The 21,785-nt window shown below is 44.5% G+C and overlaps 5 protein-coding genes across 9 annotated transcripts; 3 read left to right on the forward strand and 2 right to left on the reverse strand.

Moving 5' to 3' along the window:
- Positions 1–61: 61 nt before the first annotated feature.
- LOC128272450 (Golgi to ER traffic protein 4 homolog) lies at positions 62–7,186 on the reverse strand. Of its 3 annotated transcripts, none has more exons than XM_053010274.1 (4): positions 2,787–2,881; positions 2,556–2,709; positions 2,003–2,404; positions 62–1,933 (listed from the first exon to the last, which is right to left on the reverse strand). In XM_053010274.1, the coding sequence occupies exons 3-4, from the start codon at positions 2,369–2,371 to the stop codon at positions 1,292–1,294; spliced, it is 1,011 nt and encodes a 336-aa protein (XP_052866234.1). In that variant the 5' UTR covers positions 2,372–2,404; positions 2,556–2,709; positions 2,787–2,881; the 3' UTR covers positions 62–1,291. The 3 variants fall into 3 exon arrangements, with proteins under 3 accessions (XP_052866234.1, XP_052866227.1, XP_052866242.1); XM_053010267.1 differs by having other exon boundaries at positions 2,556–2,700; positions 2,787–2,854; XM_053010282.1 differs by lacking the exons at positions 2,556–2,709; positions 2,787–2,881 and adding an exon at positions 7,049–7,186.
- On the forward strand, positions 3,633–4,784 carry LOC128272489 (glucose-induced degradation protein 8 homolog). 2 transcript variants are annotated; one of them, XM_053010313.1, is made up of 2 exons: positions 3,633–3,778; positions 3,882–4,784. In XM_053010313.1, exon 2 carries the CDS (start codon positions 3,919–3,921, stop codon positions 4,603–4,605), a length of 687 nt encoding a protein of 228 aa, XP_052866273.1. In that variant the 5' UTR covers positions 3,633–3,778; positions 3,882–3,918; the 3' UTR covers positions 4,606–4,784. The 2 variants fall into 2 exon arrangements, with proteins under 2 accessions (XP_052866273.1, XP_052866281.1); XM_053010321.1 differs by having other exon boundaries at positions 3,635–3,806.
- LOC128272473 (neuferricin homolog) lies at positions 6,862–8,454 on the forward strand. Of its 2 annotated transcripts, XM_053010301.1 has the most exons (3): positions 6,862–7,010; positions 7,065–7,254; positions 7,331–8,454. In XM_053010301.1, exons 1-3 carry the CDS (start codon positions 6,975–6,977, stop codon positions 7,831–7,833), a joined length of 729 nt encoding a protein of 242 aa, XP_052866261.1. In that variant the 5' UTR covers positions 6,862–6,974; the 3' UTR covers positions 7,834–8,454. The 2 variants fall into 2 exon arrangements, with proteins under 2 accessions (XP_052866261.1, XP_052866254.1); XM_053010294.1 differs by having other exon boundaries at positions 6,862–7,254.
- LOC128272441 (E3 ubiquitin-protein ligase MARCHF5) lies at positions 8,165–9,749 on the reverse strand. Its single transcript, XM_053010255.1, has 2 exons — positions 8,883–9,749; positions 8,165–8,799 (listed from the first exon to the last, which is right to left on the reverse strand). Exons 1-2 carry the CDS (start codon positions 9,566–9,568, stop codon positions 8,349–8,351), a joined length of 1,137 nt encoding a protein of 378 aa, XP_052866215.1. The 5' UTR covers positions 9,569–9,749; the 3' UTR covers positions 8,165–8,348.
- A 2,898-nt stretch (positions 9,750–12,647) lies between these two features.
- On the forward strand, positions 12,648–20,634 carry LOC128277844 (bromodomain adjacent to zinc finger domain protein 1A). The gene is made up of 4 exons (XM_053016409.1): positions 12,648–12,760; positions 12,880–13,197; positions 15,776–20,146; positions 20,230–20,634. Exons 1-4 carry the CDS (start codon positions 12,648–12,650, stop codon positions 20,447–20,449), a joined length of 5,022 nt encoding a protein of 1,673 aa, XP_052872369.1. The 3' UTR covers positions 20,450–20,634.
- Positions 20,635–21,785: the final 1,151 nt, after the last annotated feature.

A 21,785-nucleotide genomic window follows, 5' to 3' on the forward strand; every position in this document is an offset into this window, starting at 1 on the left:
GTCACAGGGAATCGAGAGAAAAATAACATGTTTGCCTTTGGCTCCATTTATTTTATGCATTATAATTTCAGGTTGTTGTCATAAATAATATGTCTTCGTTTGAAGTACCGCTATATAAGAAAAGATTAACTGTATTGTACTGCGTTGAGAACGAAACTGGGCCGATGCGATGCGAAAACAAACGATTTGACATTAATCTTTAACGTCAGATCGTTTATAAGTCCGTGGAATCACATACGATTAGACATTTTTACGCTGGGATTTACGGTTCGTCTGGCCCTTCAGAAAGAGACGAACCTACAAAATCGGTATTTTGGAAACGGATGTAGAAAAACAGAAAGTGGAGCTGAGGCATGATATAAGCTAGTCTAAAAATAAATCCATTATTTTCACGATAGATGCCTTTTGTGATCGATATCTCGTGAAGAATCGATCGTACAGTTTCAAGATTAGTCTCGTTTTAAAGCTGATACTTTACACTTAAAAAAATGCTTTCATTGTTTTTTGTTTGTTCTGTTCCTTTGTGAGTTACAGGGTGTCAACAATAGAGTTCGAAACCAATGCATCCACCGTATAGTCCGGACCTTGCACCAAGCGATTGACACCTTATTTGCGCATAACAAAGCATCATAACTGATGAAAACCTGAGATCAAACCAGGACTGTGAAAATGGATTACTCGAGTTTTTCGCCAATTAACACCAAGACTTTTATGAGAAAGGCGTTCTGAAGCTACCTTTTTATTGTTAAGGAAGGAAGAATCTTCCAGCGCCCCTTGCAGGAGACGAAACTTTTCGGTTTCTCGCTGCGTGAGGAGCTGAAGGCCCCCTCACAAGATGGCTGGTCCCCAATCGCGCCGGGTCCCGCAAACCATGCCAGATTTCTACTGATTAAACTTCCTCCCGGACAGCCCACCGCACCTCCCGGATCTTAGCTGTTGCCATTCCTACAGGATGAGCTACCTTTGAAAAGACATCAAATTTTCCAACAAAACGGTGCATATTTGACGCAAATCGAACAATTGAAAATATCTTAAAAATAGTTTTGAAGTACACGCAAAAGAATGTATTTCGTTTTAGACTAGCTTATAGAAGAAAGAATGGATGATCCGTGTAGTAGAGCGTCAAAAGCGTCGTCGTGATTGGGGTACAACAAACAGAAAAACGTTGTTCCAAAAAGCAATCGCGATAAGCGGGAAGAGAAAAGTAAGCAGCATATACAATAGTACAAATACAGCCTAAGCCGTTCTTCCAAGACAAAAAAAAACAAATACAAACAATATACAATATTAACTAATCAACATCCCCATGCAAGCTGGTATCGCTTCCATCTCCGTTCCGACGCCCGTTCGATGGTTCGTCCCCATAATCCGCACCAAGATCTTGGAAGAACTGATTCAGCAATTCGTCGAATGCGAACGTTCGCATTTGTGTTTGCTGGCGGGCTCCGAAAAAGGTGATACCAATCTTGTGTAAATACCGCTCGTACGAAGGATCTCTGTCGAGGGATGGACGGTACAGGTCGCAAAGAACCCGAAACATGGTGTATTTCCGCTCGTGATGTTCGATCGCTTGTAGCAGAAAGAAGAGAAAATTCAACAGTGGCCGGGGGAATGGGGGATCGGTACACGCTATTCGAGGATGAAACTGAATGTATGTTGCAAAGGTTTCGGTGGCTGCCGCTGTCTCTTTTAAGCAGAGTTGCTGTAGCACCATTTGAGCCACGAATAGATCAACTTCTCCCTCGTATCCCTGCGTTTGGCTCAGTTCTATTAGTAGGAACGCACAACTAAAACCGTCGCGTGACAGCGACATGTGATAGCGAGCTTGCGGGATGTTGTCTTCATTGTACATAATTTGCGCGATGAGTTTATGCATCAGTGAATGGCCGCTGGGTGATTTTGCAACCATACCACTCCAGTTGATTGCTTTTTCCTATTAGGATATTAGATGGTGTGTTATAGTTACTAGAACATTCAAATCGTGAACTCACAACACACTCACCAGGACTGTATCTCGCTCTAGGATGCTCGGTTTAATTTTCTTAATTATCTCACTGATCCGCTCCATCCAGTTTTCTGCTGGTACAATAGTTGTTTCCACAGTCTCCAGCGTATCTATCATGAGCAAACCAAGATCGGCGCCACTACTATACTGCCCGTGGTCCAACATCTTGACCGCACCATCGTAGAGCAAATCTAGCAGGTCGTCGTGTTTCGCTTGCGCAGTGTAGCGAAAGTAGAGCGTGTGGTACATCTGGTGCGCTTCATAGAAATTTTTCGTTTTGAAGGATGCGTCCAGTTTCTCCAACACGCGTGATACACCGCGTGATGAGTCGGGTTTTTCTTGTTTAGTTTTTGCTTGGGAAGCCATTTTTGGCAATCGTGCTGTAATATTTGTTGAGAGCTAGAAATAAACAGAAAAATAAGCGACATTTCACGTGTCAAAAGATGGTACATTTATAATACGACAACAATGATTATCAACCTGCTTATCGTGCTTACTACCTGTTTAAAAAATAATTGGAATTTCAGCCATTAACGCACTCGTTGCTTACCTTTGCAAATTATGCGGTACTGAAACAATGAGAAAAATAATCCTTATCTGAATGTTGTAATGGCCAAATCCGAATAATGACGATTACAGTACAGTGGCGTGAAAAGATGTTTCCCGTTTCTTAGAATGCGACCAATGAAGAGAACCTAGAACATCTCGTGTAAAAATATTCACAAAGAAGGTTTTTTAAATGACGTTAATGGTCGGGTATAAAAATCCCTGTTGGTATTACTTGGTAGTGGATATCCAGTTTTTCTTCTAATGATTGATTTTGTTTCGGTATAACACATCCAATCTCCGTCCACTGTAACAAATACTACAGGTACACATCACAGATTCACTTGAATGTAGTAGAGAATATGTAGCGTAATCGAAAAAGTGTTGACGTCTTGTTTGGCGTTTGGTATTTTGAAAGCAAGTTGCTTACTAGCATGCCGCGGTATAACGAAGAGCCGTACCGACTACTCTACGAGTAACATATACTTTTAAAATATTTCACAAATTTTGTACACAATTATTAACAAGACTGGAACATTTTTTTCGGATAAAGTATTTTTTAAAGCATTGGTACCGTAGCAATTGTCTATAGTACCTGGCTCTCTAAAGCATCGAATATTACCGAACAATCAAGGCCATTCGATTTGCTCGACGTTCGTTCAAAGGCCAATCCCCCTTATTATGAAACTCTAATTGAGAACTCATACGTTAGAGTGAACACAGTGAGAGAGAAAGCAGAATACAGCAAGAGAGAAGGCAGAAAGACAAAGCTATAGCAAAATGAACTCAAAATGAACGATCGAGTAAACGTTTGAGTTTCGTAATACGGGGGAATATCGAAAGTTCATTCCGATATTCCGTGTGCGAGAAATGACATCAAGACTTCCGATGCTGTAGCGTGTGATGACAGTAGATAACTACATCAAACATTTTTGGGTTAAAGTCTATAACTGCAACTAAGACCGACTCAGTTGCTTGAATATTACTAACGATTTCTACGATCTGCTTCGCGATGTAAAGAAATGCTTTCACCATCACCAACATGCACTGCTGCAAAATGACAGCGTATGTACAACACACCATGCAGCTTAGTTGGTAACGAATGAAGTAATTTTTTACAAGTCTTTTGAAGAATCTGTCCCTAAGCAATTGAGTCGGCCTGACTTTCTTGTTGGCCTGACTTTGTTTTTGGATTACTTTATGAGTTCTCCTGCTCGTGAGTACACGGTAAACAAATAAGCGACAATAAACTTTCGTGCGTTGTGCATAAGAAAAATTTGTTACTAGCTAACTTAGTACAACTGTTTGTTGAAACCTTTTCATCTTGCAGTCTGTATTTCCGTCGCCGTATCAACGTCGCAATTAAGATGAGCTGCAACGATAAGAATGATGGCATCTCGAAGGAAGAGTGGCAGAGCCGTCTAGAATCGTTTCCGTTCAAACAGGACGATATCAATAAGTTGATTATGAATTATTTGGTTACAGAGGGCTTTAAAGAAGCGGCAGAAAAATTTCAAGCAGAATCTGGCGTCATTCCGACAGTCGATCTCGGGTCATTGGATAACAGGATCCTGATCAGGAAAGCTGTACAGAATGGTTTCATACAGGAGGCGACACATCTTGTTAACCAATTGCATCCGGAATTACTCGACAACGATCGCTATCTGTACTTTCATTTGCAACAGCTCCATCTGATTGAGCTTATTCGAGCTGGTAAAATCGAAGAAGCGCTTACTTTTGCTCAAACTCAGATATCCGAGGCTGGCGAAAGCAATCCAGGGGTGCTGAACGAGTTGGAACGAACACTTGCCTTGTTAGCATTCGAGAAACCCCAGAATAGCCCATTTGCCGATCTTTTGGATCAGACACATCGCCAGAAGGTGGCAAGCGAGCTAAACGCAGCGATTCTAAAAATGGAGCATCAGGAACAATCTAGTCCACGTATGATAAACATCCTAAAGCTGATTCTTTGGGCGCAAACCGAGTTGGACAAAAAAAACGTCAAGTACCCGAAGATGGTGGATTTGGCAACGGCTACTATTGAACCGAAATAAGACAAAAATATCGGACCTTCGTCTTCGTCTCGGCTAAGCATTCTAGCAAAGTTATCTTAACGTGAATCATGTGTATGATAATTAAAGGTAGTTTACTACTGATTAATTTGTTCGTTGCTGTTTTTTGAATATGATAGAATAAAGCACATAAGTGGATCTTCCCGGTTGCGCAAAAAATACCCAGAATCTTTTTGTTTTATTGATTTCGTCGTCTTGTTTCATACTTCGTCCGCAGGTCGTCCGTAGGAATCCTTTACGTCCTTTACGTACCTTACTAGCCTAAAATAATTGATACCCAAGTCTGATCGTTTCGTTTTCCAGCTCATTGGTGTCCACTAGGTGTGGGTCCCAAGGGTCGAGCCCACCAGTTCTAAAGCGCAGATCCGCTTGGAGACAGTTCGGCTTCCGCAGGCAGCGGTGCACCCTGGACGCAGCCCGGATGATCGTCGAGGTGCTGCGCTCCGTCAGATGCAGGTGCACCCGGAGCTACTGCGTGTGCTGGGCAGCTACTTCGCAGGTCGCACCCTGCTGTACGAAACCAACCGCGGGCTGAAAACACTGCAGGGTTCAATCCTTGGACCGACCCTCTGGAATGTGATGTACGACGGTGTCTTGTCGCTGACACTTCCAGAGGGTGTGCGGAGTGTCGGCTTTGCGGACGACCTGGCGCTCATCGTGCGGGCCGCCAACGTGGAGAAAGCCAAAGAGGTCGCCGAGGAATCCGTGCGGCTAGTGCAGGGATGGCTGGAGGAGAACTCTCTCTCTCTTGCCCGAGAGAAGACGGAGGTCCTCGTCATCAGCAGCCACAGAGGGGGACGGCAGCACACGAGCGTCAACGTCGGTGGCGAGGTCACCTGCCAATCGAAACAGACGATCCGGTACCTCAGGATACAGCTGCACGACCATCTGAGCTGGAGGCCGCACATAGAGTACGTGGTGGAACGAGCCAACCGAGTAACGCGAGTACTGCGGGCTCTGATGCCCGACTTGATCTCGATCGCCCGGTATGGAGCTCCGCTATGGGCGCAGCGACCATCCGGCCTCGAAGTACTGAGCAACCAGCGGCGCCTGAACGGGATGCAGCGTACACTGGCGCATGGTGTAGCGAGCACATTTCGCTCAGCCTCCTACAGTGTGGCCACGGTCCTCGCCAGCATGACGCCCATCGTACTGCTCCTGCAGAAGGATGAACGCTGCATAGGGCGACGAAGGCTAGCGATTGGGCAGCAACCGGAGGACACCCATCCCCCTCCGCACGCGACGGCCCTGCGCAAGAGAGAGCGTTTGCGCACCATCAGCCAGTGGCAAGAGCAGTGGACGGCCGAGGATCTTACACCGGACGCCAGCCGGTACCAGCGCTGGGCCCGCCGAGTCATCCCGGACGTCACGCGCTGGGTCAGCAGGAAACATGGAAGTGTGGACTTCCATCTGTCCCAGGTGCTCTCGGGACACGGCTTCTTCCGAGATTATCTGCACATGAAGACGTTCGCACGATCCCCTGACTGCACCTGGTGCCCTGGTGCCGCGGAGTCAGCGGAGCATGCTATGTTCCACTGCTCACGGTTCCAGCGGGAGAGAGCGGAGCTGCTGGCGGATGACGGCCACACCCCCCTCACGCCGGACAACCTGGCGAGTGAGATGCTGCGGAGCCCGGATTGCTGGCAGCGCTTTGCCCGGGCTTGCCGAGCCGTAACGCAGCAACTTCAACAGGCGTGGCGCGTAGAGCAGCGTCGAGAGGCTGAAGCTGCAGCTGCAGCTGCAGCTGCTGCTGCAAATGCTGATACAGCTGCAACAGGATAAGTTGTCCACGTTCGCACAACTTATTAGGCGAACACTACGTTAACCGTTTGCTGTTAACCCAGTTTGTTTGCCTGTGATAACCGTTTGTTCCTTGGACAGAGCAAGAGCGGAATGGCAACTGACTGACAGCTATATAGCGGAGCCGAGACTGTCTATACGCCTACATCCGCGGCTTGCGAACGTTCCTAGTATTAGTATAGAGCTATATGTAAATACGTGTTAAATACAGTGTTACTTCCATGGCTGTCATTGCAAATCGCAACGATGCATCGTGGCGTGTAGACGCTCCACCTTGGCTACGATTGGTCTGAAACAAGGCATCGTTCAGATATATCGTAGCGTGTCGACGGGCCTTTAAGAACAGAGTTTCCACGACTTGGCATTACTTGTACTTTATGTACGAGAGGTGCGGCGCTAGTAGTAGGCAACTAACTTTTTGTTTGACTACAGTTTTCACCATTTGAAGCAGAATCGTTCGAATCTGGAATATTGATATTGCGCTCCTAACTATCATTTACTCATTGCCTATACCTGTAGCTTTTCTGTATAAAGAAACCTGAGAGAACTCAATGACTTTCAGTAGAACTCTATTCCTCCACATTCTGGTAGTGACCCTTGCATGCGTGTGTATTTCGTTACTTACCCAGAATTATGCGCAGTTTTCACAGTACTTCAACTATCGGGTCAAGACACAGATCTGCGCAAACCATTTGTTTAGCGAGTCTGAGTTACAGCGCTACAATGGACAGTTCAACGAGGAGCTATACCTCGCGATCTTAGGTCATGTTTACGACGTTAGCAAGGGCGCTAAACACTATGGTCCTGGTGAAGCGTATCACATGTTTGTAGGTAAATGTCGCCATGCGAACCATGGGTGGATAATTCGCTGCATAATTTCAACGAAAGGAAATTTTACAATTGTTAGGTCACGACGCATCCAGGGCGTTCATTACCGGCGAGTTTGAGCAGTACAATGATAGTTTGAGCGATGTATCCGCACTGACCGACGATGAATTGCAGCAACTGTTTACGTGGAAAGAGTTCTACGACAAAACTTATCCATACCTGGGCAAAATAAGGGGTCGCTACTTTGACGATGGAGGAAGAGAGACCGCTTATTTGCATGATGTTCGGGCGCGGGCTACGAAGTCTGTGCAAGCAACCAGAGATGGCCCCAAATATCCTTCCTGTAACGTCGAATGGAAAGTGCAACATGGAACGCGCGTTTGGTGTACTAATCGTAGTGGTACGGGCCGGGACCGTCAATGGGTGGGCCGTCCACGGAAAGTTCTCCCAGCTGCGGGCAGCGATGAGAAGCGTGCCGTACAGTTTTGCGCCTGCCTACCGGAAGACGTCACTGATGCCCTATACGTCACATTTCCCAATTGCGATGAACATGCAGACTCTTGTACGATTCCCGATCACTAATAGCTATCAGCAAAGACTGTTGGTAAGGTAAGTTTCCGTAAATGATAGCTTACTCATCGATAACTTAGTGTTATTACGGGTGTAGTTGATGGTACAAGTGCAATTATTAGCTAGTAGTATGACCGGGCTTTGCAGGAGCATCATGAATTAAAAATTAAACCTCCTCTACCACACTATTCTTCTAATACGACATACAACGTACGACTGATACGAGATGCAACTTCTACGTGAACTATAGTGTTTTAGTGTGATAATTTTAAAACAATTGCAACAATTAATGCGTAATCCGATGTACAACTAATGCAGAAGTTTAGCAATAGCTTCTAGGCAAATAAGGGAAAGAGTTATGAATCAATGCCTGTTTATTAACAGAATAGTTAACAATATCATTACTTCAGTTAATGGGAAAGAGTACCAAAAGTTGCATATCATTTTCGGCGATCCACTGCAGTGCAATAAATTTAAGAAAAAGTAAACTAACTGCAGCGTTTGATGCACGTAAATATCACACGATGTTAGGGTGCGCCAGTGGCATTCGGCACGGTTGACGATGGCATCATTGGCGATTCTCGTTCCTCGTTTTCTTGTGGCTCTGCTTGCTGTTGCTGCTGTTCTACCGTCCGTTCGGCAGCCACCGCTGTCGAATGATTATTTGTACGCGCCACATATTTCCGAACGTTTTCAGTTGTGTAATCCAGAATGTAGCGCCGAGTGGCTCGATTGTACTTTTTTTGGTGATAGTACATCTTCAGAACTCCTTTGACCGCCACGAATGCGAACCCACCGAGTATGGTGCGGCGTAAGTCATTCTTCACCGACGAGAAAAACATGTTACCAACGATTGCCGAAACAGTTGGCAGGATGAGCGCACCGCAGAAGATACGAGTCACCGAGAGTGGGTCCGAAGTGTTGATCGTGCTAAGAGGAAGGGGTGCCGGTAACGGATTGCCAGGAGTCGGTTCGTTGCTGCAAAATTAAAGAGATAACCACGTCTTGTTTTAAAGTACTTCTTGCACAGCAACACATAAGTTCTGCGTTGTGAGACTTACTTCACTGGCAGTATCAGCGAGATAATGGGATACTGACGGTCCCGAAACTGGCGTTTTTGCAAAAACCGTAGAACAATATCTTCCCAACGAAACATGCGTCCGAGAATAAGGGCAACCGGTATCGTGGGTAGGCATAGCATTAATGCGTACGGTTCAGCTTCCCCCAGCAATGATAGACCTTTCTCGTAGCCTGTCGATTGCAACACCGTCACGGCACCGAACGTCAGAGCCGACCAGTAGACAGAACAGGCAATCACACCAGCAGCCAAACAAGGACTCAAGCGTTTCGCGAAAGTGTCCAGACGCTCAAGAAACGCCGCAAAGCTACCCATAGACGGCAGGATGATAATGTACTCCGTCTGGCATTGTGGACAGTTGATGTTTTTGAAAGGATTGCCCTTTTGCTTTTCGTCGATCCATCGCAGCAAGCACGACTGATGAACCCACTTTGTGGCACCGCGACAATTGCACGGTTCAACCCAAGGAGCTAACCGATCATCCTCTTCTGTGGCAAAGCAAACCCAGCAGTATCGTTCCTCCTGCTCAGCATGAAGTGGAGGATCCTGCGACGGCGGACCAGCCACAATAGACGCAATATTGATCCCAGGCCGCCGTATAAAACCTCGTTGTTCGCTTGCATCCTGCTGAGAGTTGGCGTTGTTGGTATCCTGATCGCTAGACAGCATGACTATAGCCAGCAGTAGCGTTAGGAGTCGTTTTTGTATTGGATGATAACTAACTGGTTTTGGATGGTGTTGATGTTATTATAATTTGAGAGCTTTTTAATATGAAGCTACTTCCATCTCATCCAGATATTAACTATTGAATGTATGCGGTTAGAAACACAATATGTATATAGAAAACTATTTTTCCTGAGCAAGAAGTACAATTTGATAGTGGTGCCCTGTAGCGACTTTGTATTAGAGAGGCGCGAAGAGACATTCGACCCTATGAAATATTTTCGATTTAAAATTGGGAAAATTATACTAACTAGAGTTATAAATCTCTTCCGTAAAATAATACAGATATGAAAATAATTATCCTTTTCCTTAAACAATACATTTTAATCATTATTCATTTAATTAAATGCGATCACTTTAAGATGAATGAGTGAATTCGAGTTATTCTTTTTTATAAAGAACTAGAGGAAGTCAGTATTCATTGAGCCAGTGAATAAGGACGCTGCTCGGAAAATCATTAAGCCGCGAATCCTCAGCATAAGTTGATCTGGGTTTGCTTTGTGTAAAGAATTGTATATATTTTCACTTTTAACATCAAGTTTTCTATATTTTTGTGAATGTTCTGCTACTTGCATTTACGTGCTGCTGGAAGGCCGTGTGAGTAAATTCGCCACAAATAATCTTTTCGTGTTGACATTGAAGATCTTAGTGGAAACTACGGCGGGTAAAGTAAATGGCTGATTGAACCCAATATTTTTCATGTGTTTCGAGTTCTCAAAAGCTCTTCAATACTTCACGCCAGCGTTAAAGTATTATCAGTGTGTTACGTTGAATAAGTGAATAGGAACAATAAAAGGAAAAGAAACAATTAAAACAAAAAAGGAACTCAGTGTACACTTAACCAGTGAATAGGGACGCTGTTCGGAGAATCAGTTGCGAGCCCGCAGCACATGTCGGCTTGTCCTGGGTTTGTAAAGGAAATGGCAGCTGTTTTCAAATTTTAATTTCACATGTGCAGTGTGTGAACACGGTATTCAAGCTCTTGGCTGAAACTGCAGCAGGCGAATCAAATGCATTCCTAATGCATGCAACGTGTGTTATGTTCGAAATTCCAATTGCTCACATCACAAACGTCAAGCTCTTATCGGCTTGTTTCAGGAAACAAGCCGACTAATACGATTTTGTTTGTTTGCTTGAACAGCGTCATCCATTTCGTAGTTTCGAAATCACAATGATTTTTTTTGGCCTGCAATTGAAGATATGGATTTGTGGTTTCAGTTAGACAGGGTGGCAAGCTGCACAACACGAGTGGTTTTTGATCTATTGCTCGAGAACTTGGATTGGCGTAATTTCGCGTTTTGGTATTGTCAATTGGCCACCAAGATCATGCGATTGACACCGTTGGAATTTTTTCTCGTGGGGCTTCGCAAAAGATCGTGTTTATGGTGACAAGCCTGCCACTTTGGAGCATTTGAAAAATAACATTCGTCTAATTGTGGTTGAGATACCACTCGAAATGTGCAATAAAGTCTGTGAAAATTATCTTTTCAGAATCGACTGCTGCCATAGGTCCCCATCTGAGCGATATTGTTTTTTACGCATAGCGGCAAAGTACAAATTTTATGATAAAAAAACCAAAAACTTGATTTTTGTGTGTTATTTTTAAGGTTTGTTTTTGAAACTACGAAAGGGATTACTCTGTATTTTGTTTCTCATGTAATCTTCTTCCAAAAAGGGTTGTGACTGGCGGGATCTTATGAATTTTCTGCATTGGTTTTGGAACGCTTTTCTTGCAAGACGGCAAATTGAACATATCCGTGATTCGTTGACGGATATGTTCAAGTTTTACATTGTGGGAATAATTGTACATGTTTATTAAGTAGTTTTATGCATAGCCAGTTTTATAAAATTGAATCAAATTATCTAAAGTATATAACATCAAGTGTGGCAAGCTAAACACAAATTGTTGTGTTCTTATTTTTGTATTCTCCGACATTGCGGACATAACGACAAAACGATGCCGAGAGATGCTGCCAAAACTTTGATCAAGGCGCGGACGGCTTCAACAACAGACACTTGATCAAGTAATGGCACACACACATTGTACAAATAGACCATTCGCAACAATGCGTCACGTGAACAGGGATGCGAATTGTGGGTTGCCAACACTGAGAGCAGGCTTAGCTCTAAATGTTCTACTGAGAGCATAACGATTAATCTTTTAGAGCAAAGCTGATGCTCAACTCTCTTAATGCTTTTTTGTATATTTTTTTTGTGTCCGTGAAGTCGGAGAATAAAAGAAGAATAAGAATGCAACAATTTCAGAACATATGTAGTTCGCCATGCTTGGTTTTTCATATTTTAGGTACGGCTAGGCATCGCCCGGTGTTTCTAAAGCAAAGATGCGACGGTTCAGGTGGGCAACTATTGTCTGTTTCAACCAGCATTAATTTGATTGTTATGTTTTATTTTCTTGTCTTAAAAGACATACCTGAGTGATGTTTTTCGGGGCAGACATATTGCTACATCATTCGGCAGTACCATTTTAGAAAGCGCGCCTTTCTCAGTGTTTACATACGCGTATCTATCTTCTAGGGTCGCTAATTTGTAGCCTGCTCTAGCTGACATTAACGTAAATTTACTTATTTTTCGCCCTTTATTTTGCATTTGGTGAATGAGCTGTGTAGTATTCTTTGGTGCTTCTGGTTTTATGTCGTATACGGACCACTGAAGAATGGCGGGTTAAGGTGCATCACAGTATTATATTGTCCATCAATAATTCCGATCTATGCTGTTTGTTGTTTTCTTGTAGTTTGTTGTCCGTTGCAGTATAATCTTCAATTCAAAGGAGCTTTTCGTATACCAGTAAGCGGTATTGCCGGGGACGCTTACTTCCTAGCCCAAGCAGAGCATCACATAGCGCGGAGACGTCATTTTTTAGCTGATTGCTGTACTGCTGTACTGGTGCGTTATTGAGAAAGGAGTTACAAAAGGTAACAAGTTTAGGCCTTAAATACAGCCCGGTCCGATCTTGTAAGTTAAAAAACAAACAAGCTTAGACAAGTGAAAATACGATACGGGAACAATGCCTCTACTGAGGAAGGAGGTGCCCGAAAAAGTGCCCGAAACGGAACGTCTTCGTGACAACGATAAAGTTTTTTTTTGTGAGGCAACTTCAGAAATATTCAGCAACTTTGAGTAAGTATATCGTCTCATCGATGGAAGACAAAATAAACGCGGCTTACATGCTCGCTGCATTACAGAGGGTTTCCTTTTTCATTGTGGGTTAACTTTTCTGCATACATACTTTTCTCCAGGGATTATTTTCATCGTATAATGCTGATCTCGTCCGTCGTTTGGATTTGCGAACTCACTGGTCGATCAAATCTTACTTACGCCGAGGCTCTAGAGTCAGAGAATGCAGCCAGAAAACTATTGGAAACATTTCCGGCTTCAGTGAAAGGACCATTTTTGCTCGTTGCTTCGCATACAAAGCGTACATCTATCAACGAAATGCACGACGATGTGTACAATTTCGTCAAAGATCACATATTCAAAGGAGAAGTCGTTGATGTACTTGATCCAATTGGTACAAGTTTTCGCCGAGCTAAAGTTACGAAAGTGATGCTACACAGGTAAATGCGATGTGTTTTTTCATTTGTTTTGTTAGCATACTTTCGTTAATCAACATCATCAATTATATGTTTGTTGTAGTAGTTTTGGTATCTTGGGGCATGGTTACAAAAATTTATTAGTACATCATGGAATTATTCTTAACGCTAGATATACCACACCAGTCATTTTGACTGGTCGGTCAGTTTGAATTGCAAATTCCCACTGCATTTAAAATAATGGTTTTCCCCGAAACGATGGCATGACTTTTAATAGCTCTTAGTAAAGAATATCCCGCTGATAGAGCAGTCGGTAACGTTCGTCGCTATCACGCAGCTGGCCTGGGTTCGAATCCCGGGACCGGTTGCCATGCAGCATATATTTAGTAATTTGGAGATTTATACCATACCAACCAAAAATTCAAGTACATGTCACTATGAAGAAATTTAGACCAAAAAGGGCAAATTTTGCTCAGAATGTGATCTATTGATCTCTGAATCGTAGGTTTGGCACTCCAGACCGATGGTGTGTGTTAAAAAAAGTGTTTACCGTACCGTAATATGTGTTAAATGGTTTTCCGTATTTAGGAAAAGAGAAGGCTTGAAATGCTTCAATGCCCCTAAGCGTATTTGTCGTAATAAAACTTCTTCAGCCGTATACCATGAAGGGAAGAACTGTAACAACCGATAACTTTTTTACAAGTATTCCTTTGGCAATAAGACTAAGATCTAGAAACACTTCGTTGGTTGGACGTATACGCGCAAACAAGAGGGAACTGCCGAAAAGTGTCGATGTCACTGATCAAATGGCACGAAAATATACAGAGAAATCAGATTCCAGAAGGTAGCTACTTCAAGTGTTTTGCAATATTCTTGACTTAGCCGGAATCAATAGTTGGATATTGTACAGAAACACAACAGGAGAAAACATCTCACGGAAAGACTTTCTCTTTCGGTTAGCAGAAGAACTTGCTTCTGAATTCCAGACTTCAATGCAAAAACCACAGAAAACTAAGATTCCAACTACAAGTGGCACGCTTTCTGTACGCAAATGGTGTCAAATAGGATGTTGCAATTACAATAAGACTAAGTATATATTTGTAATGCATGCAAAAGAAGTGTATGCGGAAAGTGTGTTTGAGCGAAAAATGTACCTATGTAGACATTGTATCCGACAAAGTGGTAAAAATTAACTGTTTTGTTATATAAAATTGTATATAAATCCATTTACCGTTTACAATCAACATTACTAAACTTGTTTTATCATTTTTATAGACTACTAGGCTGTTCAAGAAGTTCGTAGCCTCGACAAGAAAAATACATTTTTATGGTTTAAAATACACTTTATTATTCAGTACGACCTTCCTGAACATCAATACATTTGTTCCAAGGAGATTCCAATTTATAAATTTCATCCCTGAAGTGATAATCTGGAAGGGCTTCAAAATACGCTTCCCCAACTGTTGTGACGTCATCATTTGATAAAAAACGTTTTTCACGGATGATTTTTTTGAGTCTGAAAACAGATGGAAGTCGCCAGGGGCCAAATCTACTAAATACGGTGGATACTCCAACAATTCGAACTTTAATTCGTGGATTTTTGCCATTTTAAAATTCCGCTTGTGACCTGGTGCATTGTTCAATTTTTAGCCTAATGCGGAACCCATTTTGCAAACAGTTTTTAGAAACTCAAAATTTCAGTCAAAATATTGGTTATACTGCTCAATGGGATGCCTAAGCCTTGTACTAAATCTCTTTAAGTGATTCGACGATTTTCCAATACGATATCCTTTTTTTACGATTTCAGGTGTTGTGTCTGTTTTTTGACGTTTTTGACATGGATCGTCTTGAAGCCTAGAACCATTCAAATACAAAAAATTAAATCACTGCACGATACTTGATTTTTTCCAATGAAAAAAATACTGTGACATGTCGATACTTGTAAATAAAATGGCTTGTAATTAAGTGTCGATTAAAAAAAATTAAGTGACCGATTGAAATTAAACTTCACATACGTTCATATGAAGTATGTACCAATATAACAAACAAAAATTGGACTCGTAGCAGCGCTCTTTGTTATCGAGGCTACGAACTTATTGAACACACTAGTAAATAAACACTTGAAGTCATAATATGGAATTTTTCACATGACCAGACATGATCACATAATTTTGACTGGTCTGGTATAAATAGGTATATTGAAAACGGTGGTATATCTAGTAATAATAATTATGAACCCAAAAAGAAACGACCCGATGCGTGTGGAGTTACATGGTAGACTCATTGTATTTTTTCTAATTCTTTCCCGCAACCCACGATCTTCCGTGTGCGGTCGTGGTCCTGTGCGTGCTAGTGTATTGTCGGAACAGAACGGGCGTGGAACGTCGTTATCGTGTATCGATGATAACCTAATACTAATACTAATTATAATACTAGTTTTTTGTATGCCCATGTAAATAATAACACGGGATTACATTTTGTACTTTTGCTGTTGATAATTTTATATGCTGTCGATGTTTTATATACTTTTGCTTGTATATTTTTCCGCAAGCAATTAGAAAATCTATAAGAATAAATGGCATTTTTTTTTCTTTTGCTTTAGCTCTTCGAGTAAACAGCATTCTTCCTCTGGCGGTTCCACACAGTCCAAGTTGATGTATCACGTAATGGCAGACGACAAATTGCAACCCCGAACATGGGTCTCAGAAGGAGCCAAACTGAAGCGAGACCGTCGGTCGCTGACGCGCGACAAGTGCAAGTTATTTCTTAAACAGCACGTCGAAGCCGGGCCAGGAGGGCTTCTGCTAATCAAAGAGGCTTCACTGAGAAAATTCGTCCACGACGAGGGTTGGACTGATCAACAGGTTTTCTTTGACCACATACCTGATTTTGAGCCTTCGAAAAGGTTGAAAATGCGTGAAGAACGTAGTAAGGCGATCGCACCCGGAACAAAGGGAACCGTCCAATCGAAGAGAGGAAAAGATCCCAGTGCCGCTAAGGACCCGACATGTACACCACCGAAGGAACCGACGCGTTCCACCGCCGCAGGCGTAAAAAAACGGAGTAAATCAACCAAGGATGCGGGTAGTGGTGTCGTCCCCAAAGGCGCTAAGGCTGGAAATCATCAGGAAACGATTAAAGCAGTGTCTCAGAAGCAATCGAACAATACGAAGCTGAAAACAGGAGAAGAAGCAAAAAGAATATCTAAAGAACTTGAACTCCAGAAAGCAGTCGAGGATGTGTTGATAGCAAAGAAGCGCCTCGAAGAAGAGAAAGCAATACTGGTGCAACATGCAACGTTCGCAATCAAGAAGTTCAATACGATTCTTGATGACCAACAACTAACGGACCATCGTGTGCTACCGCCTGCCCGCCCGGTGTGCACACTTATCGGTCCAGACCATTTCAGCAATTTTGTTTTTATAATGGAATTTATGAATTCGTTTTCTGACCTGCTAGCAATACGAAACAAGTTTCCCAACGGGCTTACGATGGAACTGCTCGAGCGGGCTTTACTTCAAAGGGAGGTGAATGGTCCGCTTAGTGACATTTTGCAAGTACTGTTGAGCACCATATTTGCGCAGCAGCTTGACGAAGAGAATGAAGTAGATGTGCGGAACGATCGACCGGAAAATATTGCCCAAAAACGGCTGACCGTGCCAGATCAAGCGCGGGCCTCTGATTGTTTGATGTGGATCGAGAAGCATTACAGTATGTCGCTCAATGAACTGCCGATCGATTCGACTACGATATCAGAACTGCTGCGACTGCATTTCCTGTCGTCGGGTGCACTGGTCGAGGAGCGGGTGGCCAAACATCGCTACTGCAACCGGGGCGGCTACAACAACGCGGACGATCCAGGCCTGCGTCTGGTGCAAGACTTTCCACACATTTTCCGTGCTCTAAAGGCGTACCCAGTTTATCAGTTACCGATAGGCGATATCATCCAGCTGTTATGCTGCCTGATCCACCAACTATTGACGTACAGTGGCGTGCGCGAAATGGTAGAGGAACGGTTAGAAAAAGCGCGATCGGCCCGTATCAAGTTCCAAGGAACCCGCGTGGCCCAGCGCCGTTTGATGCTCAAAACTGGATCACTCAAGACTACGGCGCGTGATGAGTTTAAAAAAGAGTTGAATGCATTCCAGGGCACCGACCAGGAGAAAGAATCTTTCCGCGAGAAGTTGCAAAATAAGCTAGAGGAGCAGCTTGCGCGCATCGACGCAACGGCTCAGCGGGAACTGAGACCGCTGCAGCAGGAGTCGGATAGGCTGAAGGAGGACTTTTTCGACTATCAAATCTATATCGGTACTGATCGCAGCTTTCGTAATTACTGGCTGTTCGAGTCGTTGGCGGGATTGTTTGTCGAGCACGACCGTACATTCGTGGGTCCCTGCCTGACCCGACCGACTACCAACATTCCGGGGTTGGCAAACTGTGCATCAGAACAGCGTAGGAAATTTATCACCAAATCGGTCATGCAGTATGGGCATGAGCTTGATCCGCAGTTTCTGACCGCGAACGAATGGCAGGAGGAGCTGTATGAGAAACTGCTGCTGCAGAGCAGTGCAGACTTGTATACGATGACTCCAACTAACGAGGAGTTGCTTATGTGCACCGCAGATTGGCGATCTTGTCCGGTGCACGGACGGGCGGACGACAGTCGTTCCGTTCGCTGGAGCTTTTATGCATCGGCTGACGAGCTGGACAGTCTGATCAAGGGTCTCAATGTGCGGGGTGTGCGGGAGAAGCAACTCCGTGAAACACTCGAGTGCGAGCGTGACCTTATACTGACACATATCGAAAAGTGTCCGCTTGAGAAGCTGTACGTAGCGGAATGCGATCGAGAAGCGCGCTTAGCGGATATTATCACCCGAAACCAGAGGAAGTACGATGCCCCAAACTTTGACCACGCACCCGGGACGGAGCCGAACGAAATCTTGGAGGCCGTGTTCCGGGAGAATCTCCTCGAGTTGGAATCGAAAATAACTATTGGTTATCTAGGCGTAATGAAAGTGCACGATCGGGACGCATGGCGAGCGGCAATCAAATCGCAACGCTACGATGCGCAGACAGAAGAGCCCTTACTGTGGGGACCACGGCGACTGCTGAACGTGGGTGTCGGCACTAACAGTAAACAAGGTGTCGCTGGCGACGAACAGTTGAAGGATTGCATTACGAATGGAGGAGCATTTGCGGGAAAAAATGAAGAGCAGCAGCAGGCTCGTGACGCCACTGGCGGTGGTGGATCCTACGGAGTGGGCGACGTTGAGCTGGATCGTTTACTATCGAATGTCCATGATCCTGGGTATAATCTACCGGATCTAGGTACTGGATCGGCGACGTCGTGTCCTCTTGACGAGACTTTTTCGTTCCCGTTGCATGATTCCAAAACATTGCAGCAGTGCGTGCACTCGATGGCGCTCGCTTTGTTGCAGATAGAGCAGTGCATAGAGCAAAAGTTTCTGCGCCATCCGTTCGGGCCGAAGAAGGACTACAAGGACCGTAGTGTGATGTTGCACAAGCAGCAACAGGGTCAGAAGAATCTGGCCATTTGGGAGGTGTCGCTAATGCGTGCGACTTCATTCTCGCAACTTTTTCTACACTACAACGTGCTGTATGATGCAATCTATTGGTCGCGCTCGGCCGAACGTATCAGTTGCATGATTTGCCGCCGGAAGGTGGACCCGTACCTGACGCTACTGTGTGACGAGTGTAACAGAGCGTGCCACATGTACTGCTTGAAGCCAAAGCTGAAAGAGGTTCCCGCGGGCGATTGGTTCTGCATAAAGTGCCGTCCAGAGAACTTTCAGGTGAAGCCTGCTCCTCCGGCAAAGAAAAAGAAAATCTTCCAATGGGAGGACCGATCGGACGAAGAGAAGGAAGATGAATCGTCGGAGGGAGAGGCGAACGAAGAGGAGTCTTTAGGGGCTGATTCGACGAACGATAGCGATGAGACCTACGAGAAAGTGAAAACCGTTGCAGATGGTAAGATGACTATTAGAGGCGGAAATACCGGAACCGGAAGCAGAGGAGCTGGAGCAGCAGATGCGGTGGTGAAGCCTGTCGTCACAAAAAGAAGAAACAGCCGTTCTGCTGCGGTGGCGGCAGCTGAAGCAATTGAAGCGTCCAAGCGACAAGATGAGGATGATGGGTTTGCGAATGATAGTGAGGATCACGATCACGACGAAGACGACCAGGACGAGGAAGATGACGATGGCAATGATCATCACAACTCTTTGTGGAACTTAGTGAGAAGTAAGTCGGTGGACGTGTCACGGAATGGCTCGAAACGGCGTAATACCCAACGCAAAGTTCAGCAACAGCGGGTAGATCAGCGAGGTCCTGGTGTTAACTCCTCTAGTTCGAAACGTCCTCTTCGGTCGACTATGAAGTGTTCGCCAGCCAGTGTGATCAAAATCTCACCGAAACACGTCAAGGCTGCTTCTGGCAGCGGGTCAGGAAAGCGAGAACGGGAAGACGATGATCTCGTTGATAGTGACAGCGAACCGCTCGCTCGCATCAGCACTCGGAGCAGCACTCGTGGCGGAACTCGTAGCAGCACTCGTAGCACCGCGAAACGTAATCGACTATCGCTAGCGAATGGGGGCTTAGAAACGACGTTAACAAACGGAGACTGCGGCGATCAGGAGATCAGTGGCGGTGGGACCAGCGGAACGGGTAATCGGCGGTCCCGTCGTTTTGCGGAAGATTTACCGCTGAACTCGGTGGCACTGTATGCGCTGATCAACGACATTCTCAAGCATCCTGATTCGTGGCCCTTCAATCGGCGCGTATCTGCCAAGGAAGTGCCTGACTACTACGCGGTTATTAAGACGCCGATGGACTTTGCGCGCATCAAGTCTAAGCTCAATATGGGAGATTACAAAACCAACGAAGAAATGCTGAGCGACGTGCAGCTGGTATTTTCAAATTGCGATCTTTACAACACGGACGAGGATGACGTGTATAGGTACGTAGGGGGTAGCTGCCCAGCTGGTAGACTGGGATGACTGCGAAACGCATTCCGTTCAATCGATTTTTTTCTCCCGCTAGAATCGGCAAATCACTTGAGGGGTATGTGGTTAAGCGATGCATGGAGCTAGCGTTACCATTTCAACCAAGCGACATGCAGAAAAGGGTGAAACAAAACCACGCTAAGACAACTAAAGTTAATGGTGCAGTGCATCCACCTCGTCGGAACACTGTTGCACCTTCCGCCACCGGCCGAAATAGGTCTAGCACTCGCTCGCGGAAAAAGTCTTGCGTCTACTGATTGGTCGCGCAGATACAGCACCGTTGCAGCTGCCTACCCCCGGTCTACTATCCTTGTTGAATTTATGAACCATTACCGCAATGTTGTTGAGAGCCGCAATTTCCGACTTTCTTCAGTACCTCGTTGAATCTGGCCGACGTTTCAACGAAGAACTTTTTACATAGTTGAGGTAAAAAAACATAGACAGCAGAAAACAAATGATAACGTAGATAACATTTAAATAATAAACAGCTCCTTCTATGAATAACGAGAATTCCATCCATTTGAAAGAAGGTTCAAAACCCAAATCATCGTCGAACCACTCATTTTTCCAGGGGCCCTGTACACATGGCTCCACAACGAACCATGGGAGATCCTTCTCTAGGATCTCGAGCGGTCTTGGTCTGTCTTCTTCTTCTTCTTTGGCGCTACAACCGCTGCGCGGTCTTGGTCTGCACCAGAGACAATCCTCCCTATTATGAAACTCGAACGTTCATTTTGAGTTCATTTTGCTATAGCTTTCTCTTTCTGCCTTCTCTCTTGCTGTATTCTGCTTTCTCTCTTGTTGTGTTCACTCGAACGGTCGAGTTTCCGTTCGAGTTCTACGATAGAGGGTAGGGTCTAATATCTCTGGTGCTATTCGTAACGAATCGTTTTTACGGGCGGGGTTGTTGGCCTTGCGCCAACCCCATCGGGAATCGAAACCATGGCCGGCTGTGTGACAACCGATCTCTGGATTCGAACCCACGCCGAAAAAAAACGTCGATTGCTTTTTCCCCAACCTTAAATAAATAAATTTACAAAAAATCCTTTAAAATTAGTTAGCCCCAGAAAATCTGTTGCTTAGACTTTATCTAGCAAAGGTGCAATATCAACCGACTTTAGCCAAGGCCACCACAATGACATTTCTAAATGAACGAAATGGCTCAGGAACAAAGAAGAATTTGAAGAGAATAATTAATAGGTAGTTCTCCCTGCGCCTCTCTACTGGCGGTTCGCTAGCATCAGCTGGACAATGTTCGATTTGAGATTGTACTTACTTTAAATAAAGAAGACCAGTTCATTTAGCAAATTTGAATTGATATGATACCCTTATTGTTTTTCGAGACTGGAAGCATAAAAAACCTGGTACGAAACCAGATGTTACAATTCAAAAAAATGTTGTAACAATTTGATTTACAGTGTGACAGCTGTCATAAATTATATGAGTAATTCCGAGGAAAAACACTTTTCGTGCACGGACAGAGCGTTGGTTGGCCAATCATTGATTAATTTCGTTCCAATTACTCAGTCCTCGCGAATGAAAACTGAATAGCGATAGTAAAAACAAGCAAGAGTTGCATGAGCCGATTGGTGT

Source organism: Anopheles cruzii, chromosome X (genome assembly GCF_943734635.1).
Source record: "Anopheles cruzii chromosome X, idAnoCruzAS_RS32_06, whole genome shotgun sequence".
NCBI classification, from domain to species: Eukaryota; Metazoa; Arthropoda; class Insecta; order Diptera; family Culicidae; genus Anopheles; species Anopheles cruzii.